This window comes from Brienomyrus brachyistius, chromosome 23, assembly GCF_023856365.1.
Source record: "Brienomyrus brachyistius isolate T26 chromosome 23, BBRACH_0.4, whole genome shotgun sequence".
In the NCBI taxonomy this organism is placed as follows: domain Eukaryota; kingdom Metazoa; phylum Chordata; class Actinopteri; order Osteoglossiformes; family Mormyridae; genus Brienomyrus; species Brienomyrus brachyistius.
The window spans coordinates 1580007-1602261 of record NC_064555.1 but is presented as its reverse complement, the minus strand read 5'-3'; the positions used below and the strand labels follow the sequence as shown (position 1 = coordinate 1602261).

The following is a 22255-nucleotide window of genomic DNA, read 5'->3' as shown; positions in this document are numbered from 1 at the left end:
CCTTCTCTCCCAGCGGCGTCAAATACACCAAACATCATCATACACATTTACATTTATTCCTCCTCATTTGGGAGTTATAATTCCGCTGCTCTGCTCTAAGCGCCGGACCTAAGGATTATTTCACTGGGAGAACTACTCAGCATTTAGCTGTTTTTGGAAAGCCTTTTTCTCATTTTGTTTTGTATCATTTTATACATCTTTGTGTGATTATAATTTGTTTTTAAGATCCATGATAACTAATGTTGCAAAAAATCTGCCTAAATGGACCTTTCCACATGGAGGTAGAGCAGTGTGTACATGAGGTGTGTGTGTGTGTGTGTGTGTGCGTGTGTGTGTGTGGTCCAGGTATACATTACATTGTGGGGACCAAATATGATAAAACACTGTTATTTTGATGTTATGGGGACCATTTTTTCAGTCCTCACATGGGGAATTCAATTTTATAAACATCTGTGACTGTAGTCAAAAAACTAAAAAAGTCTTGTGTTATGTTTGGTTACTTATGGTTAAGGTTAGGGCTGGGTGGGGGGTAAGGCTGTCATTGTTGGGATTAAGGTTTTGTTCATAGAAATGAATGGAGAGTCCCCACAAAGATATAATTACAAATGTGCGTGTGTGTGTGTGTGTGTGTGTGTGTGTGTGTGTGTGTGTGTGTGTGTGTGTGCTTGTGTACCTTCCATGTTTTCAGGTGGGCTTCCTCCTGCAGTGTTTTTAAATAATCTATTAAATTCTACCTTATCTGTATTAAACTCCCGTTAACTGACTGCACTCGCCTCCATTGTTTAGGCTTGAATTCAAACGTAATGAGGCGCATTTTCATGCAGACTGTTTTTCCGGAGCCCAAGGTCACCCTCAAACCCACATTCAATAGTCTACGTCTGGCTCTAGGAGCCTCGCCTTCTCCCAAGATGCCTGCGCCCTGAAACAGATAATTATACCTGTTTGAAAGTGATAAATAATCTGACAATGTATCCATCCACCCTACAGCTACTTCAGTCCAGGCAGCGATGCACCCAGGACTGGATGCAAGTCCACACCCAGTCGCGCGCTATGGCCATTTTAAGGACACCGATTAAGAGCATATCCTTGACCTATCAGAGAAAGCTGGAGATAACACACGTGAAAACAAAATGCCAACAGGGAGGTGGGATTTGAACCCCCAACCAACCATTTAGGATCCGTTTATCTGGTTGCTGTCAAGATTTTCCAGGTCACTCATGTTCATGCAATCCTGCCACCCGCCAGAGCAGCGTGATTTAGTGCACATGTGTAAACACGCTCGCAGCCCCCTCTGGACCCCGCCCCCCCCCCCCCCCTTCCAGCACCGCTGGCGACTCAAAGACGCAGTCTGGCTTGTTGTTTTCAAGATTTTGTTTTGCTTTTTCAAACTGAAAAAGAAATGATAAGACACGATACAAAGGAAGCCAAAGGCAACTCGATAACGAGAGCAATGGCGGAGGACCCTGGGGTACAGAGAGACACATCAGGAAAATCACATTTCCATACGTCATAAAGTTCAACGTTGACGGAGGAATAACGTATCTGTCCATGGGCGCATTCTCCCGTCAATAAGCAACTGCTGTTTTGTAGTTTTGATCTTTTCCCAGTTATATACAGCTTCTGATTCCAAGTTGTCACGTGGGAGTTGGTTTGCTGTTGTCTGATTTCCATCTTAATGCAATATGTTTTTGGTAAAGGTTATTCATAATTTCTGTAAGTTTTATAGCAGGTTGGAGATAGTCAAGTTGACCAGGGAGCTGATCGGGAATTCTGTGAATCTTGTAAAGGGCTTTTTTTAGTCTGGCAGTGCATAGGGCACCGATGTAGGGGTCCATCAGCTGTGGGGTGGGCCGGGCCACGATGGGCTGAGGAGTCTGGGCTCAGTGGATGGAGAGATTTCTGCCTGATTTCTGATCAAAATTTCACCATTAGTGACGGAAAATTTTAGGAAATTAAATGTCGTTTTTGGTCAACGATCAACCAGCCGTTAACCAGTGATTCGCAATTGTCTTGGACCGTGAGCTTTTGTTTCCACACACAGCGAAAGAATGAAGGACCATTATATAAAACTGATGTTATGCGCTTGTTGGCTCACATTGAACGCATCGACGTTCCCGTGACCTCGAGGTGAACTCATTTACCGTGATGCATCTGAACTGTGATCTGCGCTACACTGGACGCTCAGTCTGTGAGGGGAGGGTTTGTAGGTGTCAGCAGGACAGCAGGGGTGGGACAAAGTGTGTTACACAGCTCACAGTGCCTGGGACTGCGTGGCTCGCCCTGGCCGTCGATCAGCTGGGGCACAAAAGTGTGCTGTCATTCTTCCGGACTCCAGCGGTGAAGCAAACAGCTGTCCAGGAACCATGCTCACATCGATGTCCTGCATAAGACAATCGCACACAAGGCATATGGCCAGAAGGTCCACTCTCACGGCTGAGCAGGCCTATCTCCATGGTGACAGGCGAGCTAAACGCTGCCTTCTGCTGGACCGAGCTGCTTCTCCATCCTAGGCTCACATAACATACCTCAGGTGCGCGTCTGTCACCCGGTACCTGTGTGGTATGCAAGCCTGGACTGGCCATCTGGCATTCCAGGCATTTTCAAACCAATGGGTTTTTAGGCCGGCAAAATTTATTGCTGGAGACCCACCTCTGATCAGGAAAATTTATCACTACCCCCACCCCCACGCTCAGCAAAAAAATTAAAAAAAAAACTCCAGTCCAGCCCTGCCTGTGCGGCTGCGGACTCGGGAAGACGGCCTTAGCCCAGTTAGCCCAGTTAGCCCAGTTAGCCCAGTTGTCCATGCTGACATCGGTTAGCTGTCCCCCACTATTCGCGGACTAATTCGAGTGACACTGCACCCTCAACTTGACTGAAAGGAAAATGAAGACCCCTCCCCCTCCCCCTCCCCGCCAGAGAGCATCGGCGTGTGATAAGGTCGCAGCCCCACAGCTTGATCCCGCTGGCTAGATGACCGTCTCTGACGCTGATCGCATCCCCCACACAGAACGCATTAAATCCATGTTTGCAGCTGCGTTTTACGCCATTATCTGCGCTGTTCTTTGCAGCACTCTGGCGTGTCGGCGCTCAGCTTGACGAATCGGTCGCGGAAAGGAGCGTCAAGGTGAGCGCGGGGTCGGCTGTCATAAGTACTGTGAACATTTACAGCCAATTATGTGATAAAACAGCAGGTGTCGTGTTCAGGTTATATTCTGCTTAGTCCTCGAACGATTCGCGGCCATGAAGATTGTGGCGGACTTAATGAGGTGAAACGCTGAGGAAACGAGGCAAACGTCAAAAAGCAGGACCTGATGTCTGGAAATTAAAGCCGCAAATATGAAATGACTCTGTTTTCGTTGACCTTTGCTTAACTAATAAAAATATGTAGCCGTATTCCAAATACTAATGAAATTTTACATCAGGGATAACTGTGTTAATGCACTTTATTGTAATTTATGAGGTAAAGTGGCATTTACTGAAAATTACTGAAATGACGAGCGTAGCCCATAACCCCTCTCCCGCTTCCCAGGGCCGAAGAGATGGCCCACGGTGATCCACATATGTCGTGGTGCCAGTAACATGGGACATTTCTCAGTCACCTTAGCACAGGAGCAGCAGCCACTATGACCTTCAAACACCAGGACGCATTACTGCTCACATTACTGCCCACATTACTGCCCGCATTTCTGCCCACATTACTGCTCACATTACTGCCCGCATTACTGCTCACATTACTGCCCACATGACTGCTCACATTACTGCTCACATTACTGCCCACATTACTGCCCGCATTTCTGCCCACATTACTGCTCACATTACTGGCCGCATTACTGCTCACATTACTGCTCACATTACTGCCCGCATTACTGCCCGCATTTCTGCCCGCATTACTGCCCGCATTACTGCCCGCATTTCTGCCCACATTACTGCCCACATGACTGCTCACATTACTGCTCACATTACTGCCCACATTACTGCCCGCATTTCTGCCCACATTACTGCCCGCATTACTGCTCACATTACTGGCCGCATTACTGCTCACATTACTGCTCGCATTACTGCCCGCATTACTGCCCGCATTTCTGCCCCCATTACTGCCCGCATTTCTGCCCACATTACTGCCCACATTACTGCTCACATTACTGCCCACATTACTGCTCACATTACTGCTCACATTACTGCCCACATTACTGCTCACATTACTGCTCACATTACTGCCCACATTACTGCCCACATTACTGCCCACATTACTGCTCACATTACTGCCCACATTACTGCTCACATTACTGCTCACATTACTGCCCACATTACTGCTCACATTACTGCTCACATTACTGCCCGCATTTCTGCCCACATTACTGCCCACATTACTGCTCACATTACTGCCCACATTACTGCTCACATTACTGCTCACATTACTGCCCACATTACTGCTCACATTACTGCTCACATTACTGCCCACATTACTGCTCACATTACTGCCCACATTACTGCTCACATTACTGCCCACATTACTGCCCGCATTTCTGCCCGCATTACTGCCCGCATTACTGCTCGCATTACTGCCCGCATTACTGCCCAATACTCCACCCATAACACAGCCTTAACCAATCATCTAAAACGCTGTTATGACACTCTGACACAGAATAGCCCACTGGGCTATACAGACATTGGGAGTGAAAATCTGAGAAAAGAGACGATTCTAGGCACTCTGGGGCCCTCCAGGTCCCCCTCCTCAAAATGGTAAAATTTATTACCTTTATTTTACTGTTACGTGTAGATTGAATGAATATCATCAAAGAGGATTAAATAAACAAAAGACCTTTATTTTCAGTTTTTGCGAAAAACATAATACACAAATTAAGCATTTTAATGTAATCTGCCGTCCTTGGGGGCCCCCTCCCAGCTCGGGGCCCCCTGCCATAGCCTGCCCTGCCTGTGTGGTCCCTGCGCCTCTGTCTGGGAAATGTTCTCATCTGGCAATAATTGAAACTCCATCCGCATATTTATAATAAAAAGCACTACAGTCATGCGTCGCTTAATGACCGAATACATTCGGAGAAGCTACGCGGCAGATGCGTGGATCAGTGTGGCCACGGCGTACGGTCTTTATTTTAAGTAGAATAAGTACACTCTAAAATAACGATTAATGTAAAGTATCACAAATGCACTAACAAGTAGCATAATTGTTTATTAGCATTATGGGATTATTATAATCATATGGGACTACTGTCGAACATCCAGAAACGTCGTTATGGGGCGCGTGACAGTAATTGGTTTTGCTTATTTAAATGGGGGGCGGGGAGGGGGTGTTCAGACCATTCGTAACTAGCTCGGTGGAATCCTCACTAGTGCTCCTTTTTCAACAATGGTGATCGCTCTCCAACATGTAAAAGATTGTTGTGTTACAGCTCTATCTTGTGGTCAGCTAGGATGATTTCCACGCGGGTATTCTTAACGGAAATGTGGGAGTTTTACAAAAGAGAAAATCCCCGATGCTACTCTGCTGCATTCTCCGCTACTCCGCGGAGGTGAGCAGGTACTGAAACAGACCACCCCCCCGCCCCCCCCCCCCCCCCCCCCCCCCCCCGCATGACAGACTGCTTTGCTTTTGGCATTCATGACGATCCCGATGCGTATGCTCATTCATGTTTATCCGAACGTGAGCTCGTCTATCCTTCATTTTTTAAATTTTAATTTTGACATAACAGTGATGTTTTTTTCAAATGTTATGCCATTTATATTCTCAATGAAATGTATTAAAATAATCAAATTAGACTAACTTCCTTTTTAAACCACCCGGCAATATGAGATCTTTACATCTCGCCGAATACATATATAATATTTTCCAGGACACTTTGACTTCATGATATAATTTGGGACGAGTACGAATGTACATTCTTTACAGATAAACCAGAACTGCTAATAAATAATATCAACTGAACACTTTATACGGTCAGAGGGAAATCAGGTGCTCTTTTGCTCCATGGTAACAGACCGACTTTTATAACTTATCGCAGTAGCCCCCTAGTGGTCGATCAGCGACAGTACCACTCTGCACGTGGGCTGTTTAAATGCATCGTTTACGGTGGATCCTCGATGAATCGGTTTGTTTATTTGACTTGGCATAACACAGAGCAGCTGTAAAAAAATAAAAAGTCGGATTGCTGGGGGAAAAAATTGATCCAGTACCCAGCAATGTATGTCTCACAGTATAAAAATAAGTTATGATTTGTGGTTCAATGGCTTGTAAAGTTGCATTTCAACTTTGTGGAGCCAGAAAGGCTGTATGCCAAGTAAAACTGTGATGCAGTGTGTAGACATGCCTGTCCTCTGGCCTCAATTATTTTATTATGTCACTGAGTTTCCAGGGAAAACAAATAATTGTCTGAAACAGCTCATGTTTTGCAGGAGGCTCAGTGAGTAACATTTTTTCCTGACACCTGTTGGTGACTTAAACTCCACCCCTGCTATGTGTGAGCAAATTGTATGTTTTCATGTCTTCTCCTGCCGTCCGAATGTATGTGTTTTGGTTAAGTGGCATCACTAAATTATATTTGTTCCCTGTGGTGGACTGGCATCCCACTCTAGTCTTGCACCCTGTGCGCAGCCTGGTCCTCGGACACCCCCAGACAGTCCAGGTTTTTGCTCCCTCCCAGCTCACATTTTGCAAAAGTGGGGACGATCTGAGGGCCCCCAGGGATCCGGTCGGGAAACCCTGTCCTATGATGCTTTGAGATGGTCTTCAAGATGGGGGGAGTTGGGACAATCGAAAGCCTGTGAATGACAGGGGCCCTAAAAATTTTGAACTTAATTGGATCAGTCTGAATTGGGGGCCCAATATGATATTATTTCATGGGGCCCAAAATCTCTAGCAGGTCCCTCGGCACCCAGGAATTCTAACCAGGATAAATATCTGTAAGATCAATTGATACTTCATGCTTTAATTACTACTGACTTGTAAATAATTCTGATATACAAACGAGGTCAGTGAAAATTAAGGAACTAAATGCATGAGGAGGGTTTGATTATAAATGGTGTGGAAGTCTGTATATAGAATGATTGACAGAGAGGTTGAGCACCAGCAGACTGAAAATGAACATGAAGAAGCAGTAACTGCTTCTTCTAATGGGGGGTCGTATGTAGACTCGAGTTTTCACCCTAACCGCACACCAAGCACGAGGAGGCCAGAAATCTTTGTGAGCAGCGGTTTCTGGGGCACCATGCAGTGGGCCCCCCCAAGTGTAATGACTGTTTGTGGCCCCAAACCTTGGGGCCCCTGACAATGGTGGAATTTTACTGGTGGGAATCGCCATTGCTGCTTGTGCTGCATAAATGTGACCGGAGATGTAGCGTTGAGGCTAATTTTAAGCGTGACACATGATTCATGCCTGAAAATATGACAAGCCTCTGTGCTTATAAAAGGAAGGTCACCGGCTTGAGCCCCATCTCAGCAAAATAGTCACGTCTGTGGGCCCTTGAGCGAGGCCCTTAACCCCCCAGCTCCATGGGTGCCGCTGCAGGTGGCTGCCCTTCACTGCCAAGCTCACACTCGCCTGTATATGTGTGTCTGTGTGACGGAGAGAAAGATAGGTTAGGGATCAAAGTCATTTTTATTATTAGCTTTCTCCTGCATATTTGCGAGCAGAAAAATTTATGTGGAAAAACGTTATTTTTCATAAAGCAGAGGATCCGCAAGGCCTCGGCTGAACCGAAGCGCAGTGAAATGTTGACATTTATATGATGGTGGATCAGGCTGCCAACTGATGTAGGATCAGTCACTGATAAGTGAACATTTAAGGCTGACTGGGACTGCTGACTGCAGCTAGGAACCAACACCTTGTACACAGGAAAACCAACCCTATCATTCATTCAACAGACTGCTACTGTCCCGAATCATGGGGTAAGGGTGCATTAAAAGGACCGACGTGATACTCAATAGGGGGATTTATGAAATCACATTGGACGCTACACTCATAAATTGACGGACTGCTGAAAGATCCTTCAATCAGTGATGGAGGGTAGTTGTCTACATTTGTCAACAAGTTAAAACTGTGACAATTTCCCTTCCTCTATTGAAGAATGTCACTGCTTTGGTTCCTGCCAATACACATTACATAATATCTCTGCGAATATGCTGATAGGATTTTGTATTTGAGTGAATAATACTTCAGTGTTTCGGAAACAACTTACATTTTCACCAAAGGTTTATCCAGTAATGCATGCGTGCTGTTTAAGTTTGAAGGATAACCACATTAATGTTCTGCTTGAGAATACTTGTCAAGGGTAACCATTCATTACTAGCCCATATCTCAAATCCTTAACCAGTAGGTCACCTGCTGCCTATCCATCTCCATTTTATCTCATTGAAGCCCATTGTGCTCCACGGTAATTTCAGATTTACTGTGTTTAGTGCTGAAAGTGTCCTTTCATGTGGGCCGCATTGATTGCACGCCAAGGTGATAAGTTCTGTACCCGGCAAAGCTCCACACTGTTGCTCCTCAGAAACCCTAAACTGCATTGGATTTCTGCATGCCGATCAATCCCATCATGTTCTGTCCATTTCCTCGATCGCTGCTCCATGACGCCCAGGTCCAGAGAGACCCCACACGCACGTTATTTACTTCGCTTCGCTCCGCCACGGCGATGGCTTGGCTTCATATCGAAATTTATGACCATCTGTCGTAAATCGTTAATCGTGATGTGGCAGAAGACGCAGCCGATTGCCTTGTTTTGGAGATGGCGAGTCTAGAAAGGAAGCGCTATGACGGATTGATTGTATTCAGGATTACCGTGAGAGGGCTAACCACAATGTCCTTCGTTTACACAGGAACAAAGATCGTGGATTTAATATTTGAAGTAATGAGGATTTATTGTAAAATGATCTAAAGATTTTTTTATTCCCTCAGGCTAAAAAAAAAATCTAAATGTCATAAATGTTTGTATAACCGAAATAACGACAGCCAGTGTTCAACTGCTTACTTCAACCTTTTATTCGAGATCACGATGGGTGTCTGATTGAAAACGACAGGCGTTATTAATAATAAACCTTATTATTTCTTAATTTGTGTAACAACTGGCACATATCGGGTATATTACATATACTCAGTTACATAAATTTAAAAACAGATTATTAGTAAAGATCTTAATCATTTCTAAATTAAGGGTTAAAACGACATATTAGCTAGTCATTAAACAACCACCTGTCCATGGTACAGGTCGTGCATGTAGGCTATTTTTAATTCTCTAATCCCTTCCAAAATTTGACCAAGCCATAAGCAAATTTGGTTGATTCCCTCTTTTCCACCCCCGGTACGGGCTGTCCAAGGACGCGCAGCGCGCTCCTGTGTAAACACGGCTCGGGAGCGCGCACGGAGGCGGTCCAGTCGCCTCGGATTCTCGGCTGTGTTTCTCCTTGTCAGAAACGAGGGAGAGCAGGGGATCGAGGACGAGCGGGCGAAGGCTGCCTATACGGGGGATACTTTGCGTCGGGCTTAAATAACACTGGTTAGACGTCGACGAGCGCTCGCCTTGTAAGCGACAGGTAAGGCATGTGGGGTGTTTTGTGACAACGCCAAGAAAGTATTATACAAGTGTGAACGCGTCCCATGCAAGTGACAGTTTTTCTCATGTACGGGGTGGGTTGGAGGAGGGGGGTGGTGTGGTGCTCTGTGTCTTTGTGCTTAGGCAGTTCTTGCTGTGGTCACGGGGGAAGCCTTGCCGATTTCACACATTTGGAAACTGCTAGCTTGGAAACGCGATCGCTGTTATTATGGAGGACCGGGAGCCCCCTCGTACACGTTAGAGAGGTAAACACGGACTCTGCGAACACGTTTCGCGTGTAAATACAGGCTCCTTAGGAAAAAAAAGCCGTCATTAATTATCAGTGCAGGAGGTCCGGGAATGTTTTTTTCTCCTTCACAGTTTAACGTCCCACCCTGCAAAATGACAGCTCTGCATGAAAAGAGAGGGTCCATTTACACAACAAAGATCGGGTGGGAGGGGGGTGTCTCTGGGAAATGCTTCTCTCTCCTAATTATATCTAAATGTCACAAAAGAAGGACTGTTGTCAGATAAACTATAGTTTATGAACTCGCCATGCGTCGTTTAGCTCAACTTAAATGCAAGCTTCAAGTCAGGTAAGAATGTATATCGGACTGCTGGATTGTTAAAGGGTTATTCTTAGAGAAGATGCAGAAGCATCGGTTTACGTCTGTGTTTGCACTAGGACTCTTAATCTGTATTAAATTATTGTTTAGAAATCGATACAAGCTTTATACAGTAACAACTGGTCGCAGTTTTATCGAGTCACTAATGTCTCTGCATTGAAATAGGGTTATTAAAACCAGACAGCTCAATGCCATAAATGAACCTGTGCTTATTTTGTAATTTAAATTGGGGGGGTTAAATTAAACGGAAAAAACTGATGCCGACTTGACTAAATTTCGGCGGAAAGCGCTGGCAGCTTGCGGTCTTTAAAACACAGAGGCGGTTTTCATGATGTGCATGAAAGACACAAGGCGAGCATACATTTCTGAAAACCGACACAGTCGGGGCCAGGAGGGATTAGTTGTCTCTTAGAGTGTTTCTAAGATAAAACGATTATAAATAACTAGTGTGCGTTGAAGTCGTTACAACGAGTAGGAAGCGAAACTGCTGCATTCAGGGTCCTCGACTTTCACCTCTGCTGCGATTTTTTTTTCTCAAAAGAAAGTAAACTCTGTCCTCGTTTCATTTCTTCCTCTGGGGGAATCTGAAAATAGGCAAGTGAGAGGAACATAAGTAATGCTGCCGTGAAGTAATTTTCAGGCTTTCAAACTAATTCCGATAGGTCTGGGGCTCCTTGTCTTCATTGTACCAGAACAACATGCTTCGAGCCCAGCAAAGCCGTGACTGATTCTAACGGGCTTCCGAGTTCCACTTGTAAGAATAAAAGCCGATATGTGCATGTCCTCTTACTGCAAATTCCGTACAGCCTTAATACAAATTTCAGGGAAGTTGCACTGAAGGCAACATGGTGGTTTAGTGGGCAGAACTGTTGCTTCACACCTCTGTGGTTGAGGGTTTGACTCCTGCACAAACGCTGCATTGCTCTGCATTGTAGGGTCTGTAGGGTCTGTGCTGTGTGGGCTCTACCTCTGGGCACATTTTGGATTCACCCTGCAGTCACATTCGTTGGCTCTTCTGAAAGTAGCAGGTTTGCCAGTTTTGGTCAGCTGGCTGAAGTGGGATTCAAGACAAGTCTGCACATGCATGTATGTGTATGTAAATGTTGTACTGTCTTGAATATAATCCGTAGGGTTTGCAAATTGCCCCAAAACTTTGCATGCGGCTAATTGTCGGTTTTTGATGGAATAATGTAGATTTGCTGTAAGATTTCTTGTGTGGTCGTGAGTCTGAAAGCACGAGTTTCAGGCCAGATGCGTAAGAGCTGGCAACCATGAAGTAGACATTCTCTGTGAGTGTGAGATTACGCCCTGTGATGGACTGGCATCCTGTCCAAGATGCTCCACTGCTTTGAGTTCTCTACTTCCTGCAATAGTCCACAAAATGATCCTGTACTTTTATAAGAAGTTGGATGGATAAATCAATAATGTTGACTTATTTTATTCATTTCTGTGCCTTAAAACTTGTACTGGGATTTAAGAGCTTTCAGGTGATTTTGCAGGTTCCAGAAAGACATCATTATTTATCTTGAAGGGCCTATATAATCGTGCATAACCTTAGGCTGTGTGCGGGTGAAAATGGCTGCCACTGTGAAGTTTAACGGCAATAACGGCAAATCATATTTTCCCGGCACTGACAAGAACTCAAAAGCTCGGGCGGATGCTTCAGCGTAGCCGCAGCTGAGTGCAGTTGTAACCTTTAATGCTGTACTTTGAAACGCCTTGGAAATAAGACATATAGCATTTGTGCGACTGTGGCACGTCAATGGCCTTATCGTCGTAGCGAGTCTGGTATTTTACCAACAGCCGGAATTGCTGGTTAGAAAGAATGAAAAAAAAACGACCTACTCTTTATGGCTTTGAAGAAGATCTTTATGTCACCACTAACAAAGCTCACAAAGGCTTTGAAATGGCACATCACACATTCCCATCTGCTTCAGAGGCTCTTCATCTAGCCAGCTGATGATGTCATCTCCCAGTTCAAAGACTGTCATTTCTTAGCTGGAAGAAAAAAAAATTCACTTATTGCTCCCGGTATGGAGCCGAGAGTCACCCATAGGGTTAAACGTCAGATATTTACAAACGGAGCGTAGGGGGAGGCGACTAGCCGCGCTGCTGGGTCCCGAAGGACTATGGGCTTGTGCTTTGATTGCTAGTGCTTCCCCGACTGGGGTCACAGAGAGCTTGTCGGGTGAGGATCTGCGATCCAGGTGTTACTTCCTGGAAAGGACTGGAGGTCGTTTTTTTTTCTTTATGAAAAGATCTGGCTGTAATTCAATTAATGTTTTTTTTTTTTTTTAAACCCAGACGGCACCAGGATGTCTAGAGAGGTGCAGCAGAGGCTGGACGACAGCCCCAACACGAGCGGTGGCAGCTCCGATGTGGAGCAGCGGGAATCCGCGGCACCGGAACCAGAACCAGAGCACGAGCGGGAACAGACGCAGCCCAAGAAAAAGGAAACCAAAATATCGAGCAAGACGGCCGCCAAGCTGTCCACCAGCGCCAAGCGGTAGGTTAACCACGATGTCTCATCACTGTCAGTTACAGGGGCCTCCTTCAGGCCGACTATTACCTCAAAGGTCAAATTCAAAGCAAGAACTCCCACCCCGAGCGAGTCTTATTATTATAAGCGCCGTACAGAACTCAGGAGGCCACGATCCTGGTCTGTGTCTTATTAGTCATGCAAAGGGGTGATCAACACATGTTCCTCAATACTTTGATATGAGGCCTATGGTAACAACAGACGCTTAGCCTGCGACCAGGACGCTGACGTGTCTCCAGGAGCAATCAGCCAGAGCTGCCCATGACCTGAAGGATACAGAGAACGTGGCAGCAATGGCGTCCGAGTCAGTGTGGCTGGCGGCAGCAGTTATCGCAGTGGAAGAGGCAGCAGTTATCGCAGTGGAAGAGGCAGCAGTTATCGCAGTGGAAGAGGCAGAAGCAGAGTCCGGCCCGTTTTGGTTTTTCGTTTTTCAGTACAATATGACCGCTGCATGTTCCCCCGTCGGCGGAAAAAAGATGGGGGTGGGGTTGAGCAGTGGTGCACAACCAGCTGGGGAGAGAGAGAGAGGCAGAGACTCTGCCCTGCTGCAGTGTTTAATTGCAGGGCCTCGAAATGGAGACATCGGCACTGTGAACCACCCGAGAGCCTTTTCCTTCCAGGAGCATCGCGGAGGATGCATTCCGTTTCACAACCTTCCCTGCTGTTCCCATGTCGTTGGATTGAAGGCTGTCGATCGCCATGCCATCATTTTAGAGAGGGCCTTCCCAGCCTCTGAGGCAGAAGAGAGCAGGACAGAACAATGAAGGGCAGGCGGAGCAGCATAGAATGGCAGGGAAGAAGAGGCGGAGGAGCATAGAATGGCAGGGAAGAAGAGGCGGAGGAGCATAGAATGGCAGGGAAGAAGAGGCGGAGGAGCATAGAATGGCAGGTAGAGGAACACAGCGACGCCTTCTTGTGCGACCAACCCCTCTCCCCGGCCGCTTCTTATGGCTGTACGTGTCTCTAGCGTTAGTCATCCATTTTGTGTACACTTTAAGTATACAGAGTAATGCACCGGAAAGCACTGGATTTACCATGGTGGAATAAATGATCTTAAATTGATTTAATTGGGCGTGAAACACTGGGCTCGATAAAAATATGCGTATAGGTTGACTATGGCTGGCATCTGAAGCGTGTGCAGGGCAGATTACCTGCCCCCCCACCCCCCGCAGAGCCCATGAACGACATCCTCACCATGGGCTGTGTCTGAGACTCCCGGCCCGCCTGGTAAGCTGGAGGGGGGAGGAGGTGGAGGAGGACCAGGGAGAGAACAGCACAGCCTTCAATATGCCGGTTTAAAGAGGCAGAGGCGTCTTTCCGATACTCAGCCGTTCCCAGCAAATAGCTGTCCGCCCACCAGCCAAGCAGACAATTCTTGGACCCAAAAGCCCTTTGGCAACCCCCTCCCCTGGGTTTAAACCTAGCCGGTCTGGGGGTGGGTCTAAGAATCCAGTGCTGGAAGGTCACATTTTCCTGTTTCTTTTCCTTCCCCAGGATTCAGAAGGAGCTGGCAGAAATCACGCTGGACCCGCCGCCGAATTGCAGGTCAGAGCTACAGCTGTGTTGTCTGCTGGTCGTTTCTTAACTTAAGTGTCTTTTTTGTTCTCCTCATCACTTACGCCGCTGATGTCATTAAATACACTAAACTTGCATTCCTCTTGGAGGCCAGGTGCTTGCATGTAGTTAGATGGGATGGTAGCGCAGGAAGGAAATGGCAGGCGATGCTGCGAGGTGGCGGTTCACCTCTACGGCGGGGTGTGATGCGTGTGTGAGCACGGCTGCTCGCCGGCCTCGCACAGCAGCCCGCTGCACCCGCATGCGCGAGTGAGCGACCGCTCCAGCATGGTTGGAGTCCTGCTTTTGGGGGCAGCGCTGACTCAAGGCTGGTCCATATTTCTCCGCACAAGTGCAACACTTGCTTATCAGCTCTGTGCATGCGAACCCGGAAACCTTCATACTTTCATACGTTCTAATCAAGCTGTACACTTTGCACACGCGCGCTCAGCGGGCGGGCGTGAGAGCCTGCACTGCACACACATGCACACGCGGACACAAATTTGGAGTGCGGCAGACATTCGTCTGCGGAGTCGCGCAGTGACGTCAAACGAGTCATAAATGTTCGAGCGGACACGTCTGGTAGTACACATGCTATGCACAGGAGTATGAAGCAGCATTCATGCAGGACCTCTGTCAAACCCTGTGTCAGTTTCCTTGCATCATGCTGCCTGCACTCCCGGCACCTCGAACCCGTAGCCGGTCTTCATGAAGTTCCTTGTGTCATCCGTTGCCAAAATCTCAACACAAGCATCAAGTGCTGCCAGTTGTGTACAGACAAAAAAATCACAGTATCATTAAGGTTTTCCGGGAAGCCTGTGTTGATTGCGGGATTGCGGGACTCCGGGATTGCGGGACTGCGTGTGTGCTTAGATTTTAGTGTTCGATCAAAAAATGCAAGCAGTTAAACGCGTGAAGAACAACCTGATACATGCATGGCGGAGATTAATGCGACGGATTCATTTTCCTGAAGTCTCTCCTCCCTGTAATGCAAGATGAAGGGCTGCGTCTCCGGCAGGCGAATGGCTCGGAGGGGCTCTAACTGCAGCAGGATGAAAAGCACCGGAAAGAGGATTCCTCATGATTACAGCCAAAAAGCAGTTTGATTTAGTGCTATTTATTTTTGTGCTCGAAGTGGATTGTGATACCTTGAATTTCCATGGATGTTCCCGACCCGAATCCCGGGGTCTCCACCTGCTACGGCTTGGATTCGCTCTGGCCATCAAAAGGGGAATTCTCCACAGAACACTTTCACCGGGGAGGGTCCCACGTCACAGTGGGGAAACTTGGGCCACATCCCCGGGGTTCCAACCGGAAAATGTGCAGGCAGGCTCTGACTGGTTGGTGGCTCACCTTTTTGGGCCTTCGAGGCATGCTTCTGGGGGGGCCGGTTTTCGGGGATAATCACACGTCTCCATGACACAGATTAATACACTGTTGAATTGATTTTCTGAAACATGCCAGTTCTATACATGGTCTTTTTTCTTTTAAAACTGGAATGGGAAGATGAGTTCAGGCTTAACTTGGAGATAAAAGATTTATGGAGTGATTGAGTATGCTTGATGACTTCTGGCTTGTCGTCAGTAGGGGGCAGCGCAGCAGGACTCCAGCTCCCTCCGTTACCCTCAGAGCACTCGGACCCTGAGCCGAGCTACAGAGGTGCTTTTACAAATAGTAGCGGAATAAAAATAGGAGCGTGGAAAGTGCGCTTATTTTGAGAGCGGCCAAACGCAAATATTTACCCACCATCACGTAAAATATTTACCCGCGTGTTGTGTGTGTGACCTCTGTGAATAACGGCTCGGATGCTGGAATGTAAACTGGCCGAGAGCAAACGGGAGCAGGGCTGTTTGTTGTGGTGTTTTCGCTGCCTCTAAGTGGACAGCTGCGTAAACACTTATCTTCCTTCCCGCTATTAAGACGCGGCTCCAACAAACGCGCGGTGACTGTAAGGCCTCCGGAGATTTCTGGCAGGTTAAATGGAAACTCTGATCTGACACACCCTGACCTGACACACTCTGACCTGACACACTCTGATCTGACACACCCTGACCTGACACACTCTGATCTGACACACTCTGATCTGACACACCCTGATCTGACACACCCCTGATCTGACACACTTTGACCTGACACACCCTGACCTGACACACCCTGACCTGACACACCCTTGATCTGACACACCCTGATCTGACACACTTTGACCTGACACACCCTGATCTGACACACCCTGACCTGACACACCCTGATCTGACACACCCTGATCTGACACACCCTGATCTGACACACTTTGACCTGACACACCCTGATCTGACACACTTTGACCTGACACACCCTGACCTGACACACCCTGACCTGACACACCCTGATCTGACACACCCTGATCTGACACACTTTGACCTGACACACCATGATCTGACACACCCTGATCTGACACACTTTGACTGACACACCCTGATCTGACACGCTTCTTTATCGTAGGGGATGAATTGAACTTGTTGCTGATCAATGAAATATTGAAATAATAATAAACAAAAATATTATTATTGTTATTTTTTATATGATATAATATAATACAATATAATACATAATTCTAACAAGGAAATAAACAAACAACAACAATAATAATACTCACGATAATAATGCATCCACCTGGGAACTATAAACGACCGTGGAAAGAGCTGTCCAGTCAGGATATGCCTGAATATGGAGTGTGCCGGTGTTGTGTGATGGTGATGTTTGTTATACTCTGGATAATAGCCGGATGGGTCAACAGGAACTCTGAACAGGAACTCTGAACAGGCCTCAAAGACTTTTTAATGAGGGAACCCAGCCGGTGAGTGACAGTTGGTGACTGTAGGAAGTGATGATGGAGTCCAGTGTGCTGTATACAGTTTACGTTTTTTGTTTCCTCGTGTCATGTACTTCAGTAATCGGTGTTGGCACCCTGCTTCCGCTGTCCCCTTTCCTGACACGCCTGCTTTGAGGCACAGGGCTATGGGGCCCTTTTGTCATGTGTGTGTGTGTGTGTGTGTGTACGTTCTCATGAGGGTCAGAGACCTGTTAAACTCCCCCATGGTGGACTATTTCACTTCAGAATCTTTATGAAAACCTTGAACCTCGACTTGATGAGGTCCTTACGGAGGGTGTCATTGCGAGATGTCTTGTGTCTCATCAACCATACGAAGAAAAGACTCCTTCCAAATGTTTAATTAGGGCCACGGAGACGTTGTAGTTGGCGTATGCGGGGGGGGCTCTTTTCATTGGGTAGTAGGGCTTCACCCCTGAAGCATTTTAACTTCCCCGGGGCAACTGGGGCTACATGTTCTTCTGCCTGGCGTCTGTCACGGGGAGACGTCATGTGACCGGTGTCATGTGACCACGGCTTGTTTTTATTATTGCAAAAAAAAATGTCTGAACTTCTGTGTCACGCAGCCGTCTACAGTCCCGAGATACGTAGCTGTCGATGTTCTGCTTCTGTATTTGCAAGGCAAATAGGTCTATTTTAGAGCTCTTTGCGCTTACCGTCTCCCAGCTTAAGTAATCCTTCCCGGTGTCTTTCCTTTCCCACGAACGGTTTGTCACAGAACATCTGTTCTGCAGAAGAGCACGAGAGCTGTGTTTATTGTTTAAATCATTAAATAGGTGTGACACTCCCCGGGGGAGGAAGTATTATTGGTGATGTTAGAGATGCTTTTTATGAAACAGATGAGTGGCTGTGTAACAGATGATGATGATGATGACGATGACGATGTCGTGGTTGTCAATTAGGAAATGCAGGGCCCTTTGGATGTGTCATACACGATGGCATCCTGACTAACCACAGCAGTGTTTTGGGCTTGGATGATGTCACAGATTCCCATCAGAAATGACTCACAGAAATGCATGTATACTTTGGGCATGATTAAAAGATGACTGATGTTATTAAAGGGCTTTTTGGCTTTTAAAAAGTTTGTATTCTGATGGCCATGTGACACCAGGTTGCTGGAAAAGTGCAGGCAGTGTGTCATCCATCCATCCACTTTCAAGGCTATTGTGTATTGGGCAGGCAAACTGAGTTTGTGGCTTTCTAGTGGGTATGATGCTAAATCATAAGCGGAGAGTGTCTCTGGGTAATAGCCTTTGCTAAGTATGTCAGGACCACAATGAAGACCGTCACCGCGACACCGGGCCAGCGCCGAAGGCTCCGCATAACGTGACAAGCTGCATGAGATTCGCTGTGAGAGTGTGACAGGAATGAAGTCACCCTGCATTCGTTGCTGTGTTGCTCCTTCTCTGTCGCCATCCTCTTGTTCTGTTTATTTGCAGAAGCAAAGTGAAAAGAGACCATCGTAATTCATAAGCATGATTCGGGGGGGGGTGGGGGGGGGGGGGGGCAGCAAAGGATGAGAATTCCATCTGAAAATGCTGCCTGTAATCTGATTGGTTTTAGACAATCACATGATTATGGGGCCTGAGTGAAGATTGCTTCTCACTTGGAGAGTCAGTACGCCTCCCACCGCTGATGCGCTCCATAGGGGCAAACGGCTGTTTTCAGACACTTACTGGCACAGGTATTTGATATCAGGGGGTAGGAAAGGGCCCTATTATACGCCCCATTAAATCCTTTGTTCTAATTGAAACCTTTTCTTTCTCCTGGCAGCAAAAGACACTTTTCTGATGTTAATAGCATCAATTTAAATGTTTTTTTTTTATTTTATTTGCACTTGTGAAATGTAAACATGTCAGGCAGGAGAGAAATGAGGTCTGGATCCGATAGGCGGTTTCTAATTTGCGTTCCGCCTGACGGCGTCTCGCCGCCGGGGGTTCGTCAGCGTTCGGAGCGATACGGGGAGACGCGCCGTCCGCCGCTCGATGTCTTTGTCAGCCTGACGATAGATAATTAATTGAATGTGACACTGAAAGCTGGAAGAACTTGAGCACATGGCTGTGACGGAAACATTATCTAACCGCTAAAGCAACCTTTTTTTAAAAAAATTTTGCCCGCTGGTTCTGAATTATCATCTTCATTCTCAGTCCACCTGCTCTCGGGAACAATGATCTCAAGGGAGAATTGGTCATGCTGTCGATCTCTCTCTCTCGCCCTTTTCTCTCTCTCTCTCTCTCTCTCTCCTCCTCCCTCTTGCCGTCCAACCACCCCCCCCCCCCCCCCCCCCCCCCCCCCCCCCCCCCCCCCCCCCCCCATGTCGACAAAATAACCTGGAAAATTCCCGTGCTCCTTGTTTCCTGCAGGAATAACTAATGGTAAGGTTGCGGGGGGGGGGTCATCGTTTTTGGGTGGGCGGGGGCCTTGGAAAAAAAGCCCGTCAGTTGAAAAGCAAAGCTTCACAAATGGGGAGGGGGCCCCCCACCTCATTACCATGGGGGAAAAAAAAACAAAAGCTGCACGTCATACAAAAATGCCAGACTGATTTTAATCTGATTTAAAGTTCGGACCCCATGCATGGTGCCAGTGGGTCCCCTGCTGCCCTGCGCCCAGAGCAGCGTGTTTATGTTCCGGAGAGGCTTCTCACCTTTTCCGGAACATGCTGGGGCCTCTGACACCCCACGTGCAGACCATGGTAATGTCCCTCTCTTTGGGTCGTCCTTTTGCTGCACAGCACCGTTACACCCGTCGTCCTGGGCTGACCCTCTCAGGGCCGGTTAAAACAGCAAATCAAGCGACACAGAGCATCTCTGTGAATCATCTCTGTGTCCGTGCATGTCCACATTTCGGGGGGGGGTACCAGCTTTCCCTGCCATTACTGGCATTTCTCTGTTGTCTCCCTGTCTGGAAGTATCACCGTTTGATGGTTGTATGAGCCATACCTCCAATCCCCATCTTGGCTCTTTTGTTAATATTATATGCCGCTTTTTAGCTGAAGGGGGTATGGGCTGCTCTTGCCTCTTGATAAGGAATCCTGAGCCGTGCTTTTGACTGCTCCATGCTTGAACCTTTGATTGATCTTATGTAATGAGCTGATGCCCTTCATTTTGCATTGTAACCAGATCCAGCAATCGTGTTCAGATATTTTGAAAGTTCTACACTTTCTGTAGGATGCTGCAAAGGGATCGAATCGATGTCTGCCGGGCGTCCGTGCCCAGCCTGAGATTCTGTGTTATTGTGACACCAGGCCTTAGCTGTTTGAGCTGACCCCCCCCCGCGCCCCCCCCAATCACAATACAGATCCCAGATGCTGTATAGCAGGGTTTTCCCAAACCGGATCCAGTCGGGGACCTGTAGCTGTGTTTTTGCTCCCTCCGAGCTCCCTGCCAGACTGTCCACATTTTCCTACCAGGAGCTCAGAGGGAGCAAAAACGTGGACTGTCTCAGCGTCCACGAGGACTGGGTCGGGAATCACTGCTGAATAGCGTTAGAGCAAGAGTCTCTAGGAACATCGATTTTGTTGAATGGTCAAAAGCAAGTTTGCACATGCAGAATAGTCAAAATGACAACGAGCACCAAAGTGCATCCCCTTGGGGCTCCACCCCCTCGAAGCATGTCCGTCTCAGGGGCTTTAGAGCCGTGTTTCCCAATTCAGTCCTTGGGTACTCAGGACAGTCCACGTTTTTTTTGTCCCTCCCAGCTCCTGAAGCAGAGAGGGAGCAGAAATATAGATTATCTGGCAGGGAACTCAGAGGAAGCAAAAACATGGACTGACTATGGGTCCCCGTGGAGCAGATTGGGACACACTGCTTTAGTGTATGCAGGTCTGTGTTCTGAGCCCACTGCTGTGAGAGCTCCCTCTTAAAACTGTCTTCTGCAGGGCCACTGGCTCCCAGTTACAGGAAATGATGTCATAGGTCAGGGACACAGAGAGAGTCTGTTCTCCATGCCGTAGGACATCGTAAGTGGTCGTTTCATATCGAGTGGATATTTATTCTGTCGAGTATTTGTTTTTTTTAATGCTTTTTTTTCCCTTTTGCTAATTCCACGCCGCCTGGCTCCGCGTCCTGTGGCAGCGGGAACCCAGCCGTTCTCCCGGAAGCTTCTCACCCGCGCATGAGGCGGAATCATCAGACGGACATTTGCTCCCAGTCACTCTCCTACTTGTTTGGCTGAGAATCTAATGAGGACGGGTGGTGTGCTGGGTCCGCTCCCAGGCTGGGGGGGGGGGGGGGGGGGGCGCGGTGGATTGGCGTTCAGCTCCCTGGGGAATTTGCTGGCCCGGAGGAGGGAAGTCCCCGTTTCTATGGTTACGGGATCAGCGGTTGCTGCCGTTAAGGGATTCTGGAGCCCTTCTTCACACCCTGATCACTGATTAACAGCTGCAGCAAAAAGCATAAATATTCATGAGGGGAGGGGGGGGGGGCTGCTGGCGCTGGATTGGGGGCTGCCTGAAGGTCTGTGGGGAGGGTCCCAGCTTTAATCAGCATGGAAAGGCAGGCTCTACCTGCACATGTTTGGGCCTGAAGTGGTGTCTGGGAATGGAACCATCCAAAATCTCCTAGTTAAGGATGCGGCTCCAAAAACGACCTTCCCATTTTGGAATAAGGAGGCGGAATAAGGCTGGAATGTGGCAGTGCAATGCCTCGGAGCAGCCGCGGCAGCCGCGTTGAAAAAAATAACTTATTTCACAATGAGACATGGATTCAGTTATTCCCGTCTTTATTTGTCGTTGAATGAGTCACGCTGGGGTGCTGGCAAACCAATCAGCTGGTGAGCTGAAGAGAATTAGTGGCCGCTTGCGAGATGCCCTGAGCGGCTGGGGGGGGGGGGGGCGGGGTGGGGGCTTTCTTTACCCCACCTCTGAATGCATCTCAGTATGGAAGATCAGCTCTTTTAAGGCAAACCTTCAGACAGGGGCTCCCATTTAAAAACATGCCTTTTTTCACTCCCATGGCTAAAATCATCCCGCCCCCCCCAGTGGTGACGACAAGCTCACTTTTACATGTAGTTCTGTGCCGAGTCCTGAGATACAGGCATTGAGATTTCAGATCGGCGTCAGTAGGAGAATCACCGAGTTGCCTTCACACAGAACTGTTTGGTTCATGCACAAGCACATGATGAAAT

At 47.6% G+C, this 22255-nt stretch overlaps 2 protein-coding genes across 3 annotated transcripts in view; one reads left to right on the top strand and one right to left on the bottom strand.

The window, feature by feature from the left end:
- Nucleotides 1–3595: 3595 nt before the first annotated feature.
- Nucleotides 3596–4594, bottom strand: LOC125719300 (circumsporozoite protein-like). The gene has a single exon (XM_048993957.1). The coding sequence runs from the start codon at nt 4592–4594 to the stop codon at nt 3596–3598; it is 999 nt and encodes a 332-aa protein (XP_048849914.1).
- A 4789-nt stretch (nt 4595–9383) lies between these two features.
- The window catches only part of LOC125718674 (ubiquitin-conjugating enzyme E2 E2-like), a 39277-nt gene continuing 26405 nt past the window's right edge, over nt 9384–22255 (top strand). The window contains exons 1-3 of one of the 2 annotated variants that reach the window (XM_048992640.1): nt 9384–9544; nt 12474–12675; nt 14203–14253. In XM_048992640.1, the coding sequence (XP_048848597.1) occupies nt 12485–12675; nt 14203–14253 (242 nt within the window). In that variant the 5' untranslated portion in view covers nt 9384–9544; nt 12474–12484. Of the gene's footprint in view, nt 9545–9660; nt 9810–12473; nt 12676–14202; nt 14254–22255 lie in introns of those variants that run through there. The other variant, XM_048992641.1, reaches the window with a different exon arrangement.